The 9,660-nt window shown below is 33.5% G+C and overlaps 1 protein-coding gene across 2 annotated transcripts in view; it reads left to right on the forward strand.

The window, feature by feature from the left end:
- The window catches only part of LOC110024109, a 31,684-nt gene that overhangs the window by 492 nt on the left and 21,532 nt on the right, over positions 1–9,660 (forward strand). For both annotated transcript variants that reach the window (XM_020723879.1, XM_020723880.1), the window contains exons 2-4: positions 409–1,095; positions 1,286–1,339; positions 1,484–1,668. In XM_020723879.1, coding sequence (XP_020579538.1) covers positions 459–1,095; positions 1,286–1,339; positions 1,484–1,668 — 876 coding nt within the window. In that variant the 5' untranslated portion in view covers positions 409–458. The remainder of the gene's footprint in view (positions 1–408; positions 1,096–1,285; positions 1,340–1,483; positions 1,669–9,660) is intronic.

Here is a 9,660-nt window from a genome sequence, read left to right on the forward strand (position 1 = left end):
AAATGATTACGACAGTAAATGTGAAGTAAAATGCTTCAATTTCTCTCTATCTCTCACACTGACACACACACGTTCTCTCTCTCACACACACACACTCTCTCTCTTTATATATATTTTATCGATTTGCTCCTTGGTCTTAACCATCCCAAAATGCATTTTTTTGGTTTTTCCATAACATATTATTATGGTTTTTCGATGCGTAAACAATCAATTAGAATATTAGTCTATTAATCTACCAAATGCTTCATCGCAGGAATCCTTTTTTTTGTTGTTGGTTGATTTCGTTTTGAAACGGAAAATGCTTCCCTGAAACTTGATTCATTTTGGATGTTTTGCTATCAATTTGTTGCATAATGCTAAAGTCTCAGTAGTCCTTGATTTTTGAAACATCGTTTGTTTATTATATAGGCATACCATAGCAGAAACTGGAAAGCTGTCACCCATATTTGCTTAGCTGCATGGATAGTGTAGACCCTCACAATGAAGCTCCTTGCAATCTTACATTAAGAGATATCACCAACACTGAGCAAGCTCCGTCTGTTATTAATGATGCGAGTGATAGAAAACGCAAAAGGCCTCTCTACCAAAGTCAGAACATTTATGATAAGGACAATGCTGAAATTTTTCATCCGCCAAAAGCTTACGAAGCTTGCAGGAATGTTAAGGGAAAAGCTCCTTTTTCAAATGCGGAAAAATATGTTTCAAAGTCTATTAAAGGAAATGTTGAATCACAGAGAGAAAGGCCACCACTTGAGAAGTTATGCTTAAGAGGTGCTTCTTCTGCTCAAATAACCAGATTGAATAGTGAAGCAGATGATTCATCTATAGGTCCTGTGGCAAGCTCTAGCAATGAAGATGAAGATCTATCAACAGAGTCTGACGAGCCAAAACAAACATTTGGATTGGATGAACAGTTATTGAGAAATCCTGTTTATCCAATCAAGGATCATGAAATGCCTGCATTTTCAGATCGTACAAGCTTGGATTCGTCATTTTTGAGCCAACAAAAAGCTGATTTTAGGGAGACATTGGCTTATGAAAGGTTACAAAATATAAGCCTGTGTGGTAGTTGCCCATGTTTTTCATGTATCAATGGTAGGCCACAAGTGGCATGGTTTATTTTTCTTTTTATGCGCTACTTGTGTATCTATTGCTCAAATAATTATTTTCCTGCTCATTATTAAGAAACTTTGCCTTTCTTAATTTGACATGCACGGGTGTATATTGCAATTTATGGTGTTGTTTTACTTTGTACCTGTTTTTAACTTATTTTTTTAATGGTCAGCTGCTTATATGTGGTCAGATCTTGTCTACCAGGATACAAGAGGGCGATTGAGTGGTAACTCTTTGTAATTTTTCTTTGAACAGAAAGCTTACTTCTCATAAATTAGTATTATTGTTACTCTATTGGGATAGATTTCTTTTCTTGTTTAGATTGTTACTGTGTCCTCCCTCTGTCTAAATGTGTAATTATTTTTCTTAGCACTTAAATCTAGCAGAAGGCATGCTAGAATACTAGAAGGGAAAATTCTTAGACATGAGAAAGCTGGTGAAACCTCTCAATCTCAACTTAAGAGAGCAAAATCCACAGAATCTGATCTATTGCAACACTGGACATCACTCGTCCGCCATACTGCAGATAGTCTTCAACGTGAAATTGTGCAAGCTGTGAGTTAAACCATTTGACTATTGTATCTTTATTATCTTCTGTTGTATTGTTGCAAAGCTGTTATGCATTGTTATAATTAATATAATTTTTTGGCGCACTTTGGAAAAAACATTATTCTGAATTCGTTCGCTCATAAAAAGAGCAACAGTCACAACACATGAACTGGAATTAAACCAAATTTACTCTGCTTTCATTCAGATTTTAGGAATCGATTGTGAAGGAAAAAAATGTGGGAGGGAATATTTGCTTAATTCTTATTACCAATTTTCAATCATAAAGCTATATATAGGGAAACTGGTTTCTCCTAATTTACAATCATGCCATCTGAAATATGGAAACGAAATAATTCTAAAATAAACTTAAATAAGAAGAGAATAAAAACTAATCAAGGAGTGTCCCAAATTCTCTCCAATTAATCCATATATCACTTCTTGGGTGGTCTGCTTGGGCCTATCATGAAATGGATACTCATAGATTTTCACACTCCCCTCAAGCTGGGTCGTAGATTTTGTAGAGATCAAGCTCTGTATTAAACTTTAAAAAGTTGTTCAAAGGAAGATCTTTGGTGAAGACATCAACAATTTGTTGGTGTGTTAGGATATATTATAGTCGTATAATTCTGCCATTAACTTTTTAGAGATAAAATGTCTATCAATTTTAATATGTTTTATTCTGTCATGATGCACAGTGTTCTTGGCAATATTTATAATTGCTTGACTCTCACAAAACATTTTTATAGGCCTATTAGAGGTACACCCCGACTCCCTCAACAATTTTTGAATCTAAATCCTTTCATAGATTCCTATGGCAAGTGCCCTATGCTTTGCTTCTTTCTAGAGACAACATTCTGTTTCTTACTTTTCCATGTGACCAGATTTTTTCATACATAAAAGCAATAACATGCGATGGATCTTCTGTCAGTGAGTTACCCAACCCAACTTGCATTAGTGTAGACTTCTACGTGTCTGTTTTTGATTTTCTAAAAAATTAATCCATAACTAGAAGTTTTCTTCAAAAACCTTGAGATCCTGCACACCATTTCCAAATGCTCTTTATTTGGGTTATTCATATGTTGGCTCATAATAGTGACAAAATATGCAATATCTAACATAATATGTGACATGTAGATGAGTTTTCCTACCAATGTTTGATATCTTCCCTTATCCACATATATATATTTTTTTCTTCTATTAGAATCTTTGTTGGGATCCATTGAAGTATCAACAAATTTGCATCCAATCATCATTGTCTCATTTAGTAAATCTAGGATATATTTCTTTTGTGAAATAACAATGTCCTTCTTGGACCTTGCTACATCCATAACTAGGAAATATCTTATGGTTCCTAGGTCATTTTTTTCAAACTCAATGACAAACACTTTAATTTTAAGAATTTTTTTTTCATCATCACCATTAAGAATCTTGTCATCCACATATATTATCAGTGCAATAATTTTACCTCATTGAGTGTGTTTTACAAATAATTTATAATTAGCTTGATTTTGAGAATTTTCATTAGCTCTCATAGTTTTAGCAAACTTTTCAAATCATGTCATTGATGATTGTTTAAGACCATAGAGAGACTTCCTCGGTTTGCATACTAAGTGTTTGTTGGAATCATTCTCAAGTTCTATTAGTATCTTTACATACACTTCTTCAAGACCTTCATTCAAAAATATATTTTTTTATGTCAAGTTGGTTCAATCCTCACTCTTTGTTAATTGCTACTGAGAGGAGAAGTCTGATACACAGTTTGGCAATTGGTGCAAAGGTCTCCTGATAATCAATCCCACAGGCTTGAGTGAAATATTTTACAACCAGTCTAGCTTTGAATCTGTCAATACTACCATCAGCTCTGTATTTAATGTTGAATACCCATTTGCTTCTAACATTTTATTCTGGAAAGTTTAGTAAGAATCCACATATCATTATGCTTTAATGCTTGAATCTCCTCTTCAATTGCTTTTCTCCATTTTGGATTTTTCAGCGCTTCATGAATGTAATTCCAAATCTACACACTATCAAAATCGGATACAAAATAAATTTATAGGGTGAGGATAGCTTTTCATATGCTACATGCTTCTGAATTGCATATTTAGTGCAATTTTTCTCGTCATCAACTCTAGTAGAGGAATGAGATAACTCATGCGTTTTGGACTACTCACTCAAAATTTTCGATGAATGTGAAGTTGGTTTTTACCTTAAGCAGTTTCATCTTGGCAAGTTGTCTTTCATATGCTCAAGTTTTTTCTTCCTTCTTGTGTACACAAGAAGATTTTTACTATGAACTTCAAATTGGGTTGGTTGGACATCTTTAAGTAGGATATTTTCATGCAGCCGTGTTTGTGAGATAGAAGTGCTAGATGGAAGAGGGGTAGGTTGTGAGGTAGTGGAAATGTCATTATGTGCATCACAAAATTGATGTTCATTTGCACTCTCCCTCTGAACATTAGATTTGGGATAGTAGGATTGATTTTAAAAAAAATGCGACATCAATAAAGTTGTATTAATTTTGATAACAAGTGATATCACTCATAACTTTTTTATTGATGGATTTATGGTCAAGTTTTGTCCAATTTGGGGAATGTATGAGAACAAAATATATACACTAAAAAAATTTAGTGGTGCAGTGGAAGAGCAAGCTCTGATGTGGGGATATGCATCCATCAAGACATGAAGTGATGTTTTGAAATTAAGTACCTGACTAGCCATTCAATTGATTAAGTCCAATAAAAATTGCTTCTCCCCAAAAAGATATTTTGAAAGTTGATATTAAATCATAATTGAGCTGGAAACATCAAGAAAATGCATGTTTTTTCTCTTGGCTATTCATTTTGTTGTGGGGTATAAATACATGAACTCACGTGGATGATTATATTTTTTTTGTAAGGTAGGATCAAAGGATAGAGTTAAAATATTATTTTTGCGTTATCAGATTTGAGGATTTGAAGTTTGCATTTAAATTGAGCTTGATTCATGCCATGGAATGTTTGGAAGATTTGGGTAGCTGCATATTTCTTCTTCTCTAGGAATACTTAAATGGCTCTAATGTGATTGTCGATAAATGAGATAAACTATCTAACCCCTCTTATAGTTCTTACTTTTGAAGGTCTCCAAAAGTATTATTATGGAGAATAGGAAAAGAATGTGAAAGTTTGTACCGAGTCATGGAATAAATATTTTTAGTGCGTTTGGCAAGTTGACAAATCTTACATTGATAAGTACTAGATTTTTTATTGATAAATAAATGAGATTACAATTTTGTTGCATAATTTAGATTAGGATGACTTAGGTGACAATGCCATAACATGAGTTATTTTTCAACATACTCAATAAATTCAGAGATTTGAGGAAACGATGGAGGTGAAGCCACTTGTGTGTTTAGAGAGATCTTGAGCAGATATATGCATTTCAATATTACCAATCATCTTCATGAATTTACCCCTTCAATTTGAAAGAAAATTAATTATACATTTCACATCATAAGCAGGCTTACCGACTGAAATTAAATTATAGTTCAACTGTTAAGCATGTAAAATAGAGGAAAGAGAAATCTCTTGAGAGAGCTCCACGTCTCCTTTTCCAACAATTTTGAGTGTGATTCATTAAGTCTGATAGATTTAGATGTAAATTCTTTTGATATTTGACTAGAGCATTGATGTCTCTGATTATATGATAATGAGCTCTCGAATTTATGATCCAATGTTTAAGTCTCCCTTTGCTGGCAAGATGGGAGAATGATATATTATGCCGCTTTGAATTTCCTTCAAGGAGTTTTTTCAGTACTTCAAGCTGTTCCTTGGTGAATTGGCCAACTAAGTCTTTAGATGTGGTAGCAGTGTTAGCTTTGCTCTCTTGATCTTTCTTTCTATGTCCATGTTTTCAATCTACAAACTTTCCATGGAGTTTCCAACATTTATCTTAAATGTGCTCAATTTTCTTGCAATAGTCACGTGTGACAATTCTTCTTGAACTTCGAGTCATGAGAAGAATTTTGGGAGTAAAGAGCTGAGCTTTCAGTACTTGATGAACTCTCATTTCTATTCATCAAAAACTTCTTTTTACTCTCTTCTCTTTTAACGTCAACACAGACTTTGCTGGTAAATATAAGATGTTTTATTCTCATGATCCTCCATCTCACTTCATCTATCACACTAGGAATTTGATTGTTCTCTTCTTTTCTATGATGAATTTGTACATCATGATATCATGTGGACATTTCCACATATATATCTCAAACATATTCAATTGTAGCATATAATTTGTCAAGGTGTTGAAATATTTGGTGGCACTTAATTTTCCTTGACAAAGATCATATAGTTGGTTTCCATAAACAATTTTGTAGTATTTTTAGTGCTGGAATAAGTTTATCTTGCAACGTCCTAAATTTCTTTGGTTGTTTTACAGAACAAGAAATTGTCTCCTGCTTCAATAGTCATTGGGTTGATTAGCCAAGACATAGCCATATGATCTTGAATTTTTCATGAGCGATAGTTAGGATTAGCGAGCTCAGGAAGTTTGCCATCTCCCGCGAGATGTTCATTTTTTTCTTTTTCACTAACGTACATAAACACATATTAAGACCATTGAGTTTATGATTTGTAATAATGTAATAGAGTTAAGAGGCTGTTTGGATAGAATTTTTGGTTTTCGAGTCAGAAATAACCTCCAAAGTAGTACTTGATGTCTTTATTCCGTACTTAGTCATAAATCATTTGCATATATAGGGCTGGATAAGGATTTGATTGTCGCTTGTTGTAGGAATGGAGCACTGCAACTGCATGAGTCCAACGGTTGTGGTAAGGAGCAGAGTAGAGCCTACAGAGTGGCTGGAGAGATTTCAATGGTTGAGGGATGATTTTGGCTGCTAGATGGTTGTTGGGGTCTCCGACGGTTGTAGGGGCGAGCAGAGGAGGGTCTGCAGGCTGAAGGAGAGCTAGGGTTTGCTTACTTGCTCTGATACCATGAAGGAAAAAATATGTGAGGGAATACTTGTTTAATTCTCATTACCAATCTTCAACCATAAGGCTATATATATATAGGGAAACTAATCCCTCTTAATTTACAATTACCAAATATATCTAGCCTTAATATGTAAATGAAATAATTCTAAAATAAACATAAGTAGGAAGAGAATAAAAACTTATCAAGGAGTTTCCAAAACTATCTTCAATTAATCCATCCATCGCTTCTTGGATGGTCGGCCTTGGCCCGCCATGGATAGGAGGCCGATTCTCGTAGATTTCCACAGAGTGAAATGATGAATGTCCTCTATAATTTCGGGCTAGTTTAGCTGCATCTCAGTGATATAATTGTGCTATGTGTGTAATGGCTTTCTAATTATGTTGTCAAATGTAACGCTTTTGCTTTATATTTTAGTTAAATTTTTTGTGCAACTTTTCTCATTTTCACTTTCTATTCATTTTTTAATAGGCATAGGCATTTATTCGTATTCTGTTGATTACAGTTTAACCTTAGGACAACATTTGGTCATGGTTGCAGGATAAGAAAACCAAATTGCTTCCTCGATTATTTGTAGGAGATTTTTTTAGTCTCAAATTGTATGATTTTGATTTAGTCGTTTGACACTCAAATTATAAGCTAAAATGGTTACCTTGTTAAAAGTAATAGAAATTAAAATTAAAAATAATTGATGGTGTTAAAAATAAGGATATTTTAGAAATTTTTGTTTTGAAAATCTTTATAAAATATAATGAACAATATATATATTTTTTAAATTAGGATATCTTTTTAGAAATTTATTTAATAATAATGGCTAAAATTTATAAATTAAATATTTCATCGTATGACTATCTAAAATTGAAGTGTCAGATATCAGAAATGTTACTAATAGATTTTCAAAATTGGACTTCTATAATTAATAGATTTTATAATTAATTTTTAAACTATCCTTATTTTTAAGTTTTATTATTTTTAATAGCGGAATCATTTTTAGCTTCTATTTTAGACGGTACGGGGACAAAACTGAACTTCTAATATATTTTTATTAACGTAACCCCAACAATTAGTTGGGAGACCATTTTGTTTTATTTTTTCGGATAGAGATATCTACAGTGATTCTCAAGGCACAAGATGTGATTTTTTATATATTTAATCATGTAGGTAAATTTAGCAAAGTTTGCTTTTTTGCTTCATAAGGATTTTTATCTTGTTTGATCCTGTAGTGGTTGGTTGGTTGTTGAATTGCTTGGATTATATGAGATATTTGTTTGTAGATTAGCATGCTCAAATTTATTTTAATATAGTGTATGGCATTTATGACTCTTCATTCTCCATTCATACATTTTGTATTGGTTTAAATGTTATATATTTTTTAATGGACCTTTTTATAGATTTTCAAAGCATGTTGCCTTTGTATCATTTTGCTTTAATTATATCTGTTTATCTTAATGGTGCATTTTTTACCCTTCATTATGTATACACGGAGCACACATGGTTTTAACTACTTTATTGAGAGGGAAAACTTGGAGCGATGAGTAAGTAAAATTTAATCTATTTTGAGTCTCTTAATTTTGAATAACAAAATATTCTCTTTATAAATGCATGAATAAGTGGTGTACATGATTCCCTCCCTAGAGTTGCCATTAGTCAGAGTTCCATGCATTGGATATGCCATCTGTGTACAATAAGTGCTACTCTTATAATCTGTATCATACTAATTACACGATGTGCTTTTTCTAATTTTGTTATGCATTCGTACTAAAATTTTTATTTCTGCCTACTTTGTTATTTGTGCTTTGTTTATTATCCAACTGCCAATTATAGATAGTATAGTTAATTTATAATTTGTAAAATTTTCCTTTAAGCCTCCTTGATTTTTACTTATCGTAAGTACTAGTGGGGCACTTTAACTAGCTCCCTCCCTCCCTCTTGAATTTATATGATAATCTATATTTTTATTCTTTTGTAAAATATATTTGATGCGAACAATTAAGGGTTAGAGTTTCATAATGAGATAGAAAAAAATGTTCTAAATAACCAATGGACCATTTGTGGGGGTATTTTAGTCTAGGCGCATTTAAAATATTCAATTTAGTATCTTGATTGCAACAATATTCCAAAATAGTCTCGTAACGAGTCATCGTCTAATTTGACAAACATTTTTAAGAAAGTGATACTGAGTTAACCCAAGTCACAATAGGAAAAGCAATTTTTTTTACTGAAAAGGACAATAAGCAGCTACAACCAATACAAAAAGGGAAATAACAATACCAGAAATAATACTCAACTCAGATATATGTGTATCTCAAAGGAGGTGGGTGGTTATGCAGGATGTACGAGAGGTTGGTGGTGAGCAACAATTTGGGAAGATGTGAGGTGGTGGAGGTTTGTAGGTGGGAAGATAAAGTTGTGGTGGGGTGGCTTGACGACAGGGGAAAGGGGTTTGTTCGACTAGCGGGGAGGTGCTCACATGCAAGGACAATAGGAGCCGCAGGGAGGGGAGTCTTTGGTAGGGCTGTAAACGAGCCGAGCTTGAGCGAGCTCAGGCTTGGCTCGTGTTCGACTCGTTCGAAATAGCTCGTGTTTGAAATCGGCTCGTGAACAGTGTGTTCGTGTTCGGCTCGATTTAAATATTCGTGTTCGTGTACGGTTCGAAATTAGCTCATTAAACTAAAATTGAGATGAGATTCGAACCTAAAATTGGGAGGGGAGTCTTTGGTAGGGCTGTAAACGAGCCCAGCTTGAGCGAGCTCAGACTTGGCTCGTGTTCGGCTCGTTCGAAATAGCTCGTGTTTGAAATCGGCTCGTGAACAGTGTGTTCGTGTTCGGCTCGATTTAAATATTCGTGTTCGTGTTCGGTTCGAAATTAGCTCATTAAACTAAAATTGAGAAAAATAAATGTAAATTGTGAGATTCGAACCTGGATACACTAACCACATTGCCACATGAGGTGCTATGATTTAAACTTGGACATAAATATATATAATATATTATTATATAAATAATATATGTAATATATTGTTATATAAA

The sequence above is a fragment of the Phalaenopsis equestris genome, unplaced genomic scaffold (assembly GCF_001263595.1).
Source record: "Phalaenopsis equestris unplaced genomic scaffold, ASM126359v1 Scaffold000247, whole genome shotgun sequence".
NCBI classification, from domain to species: Eukaryota; Viridiplantae; Streptophyta; class Magnoliopsida; order Asparagales; family Orchidaceae; genus Phalaenopsis; species Phalaenopsis equestris.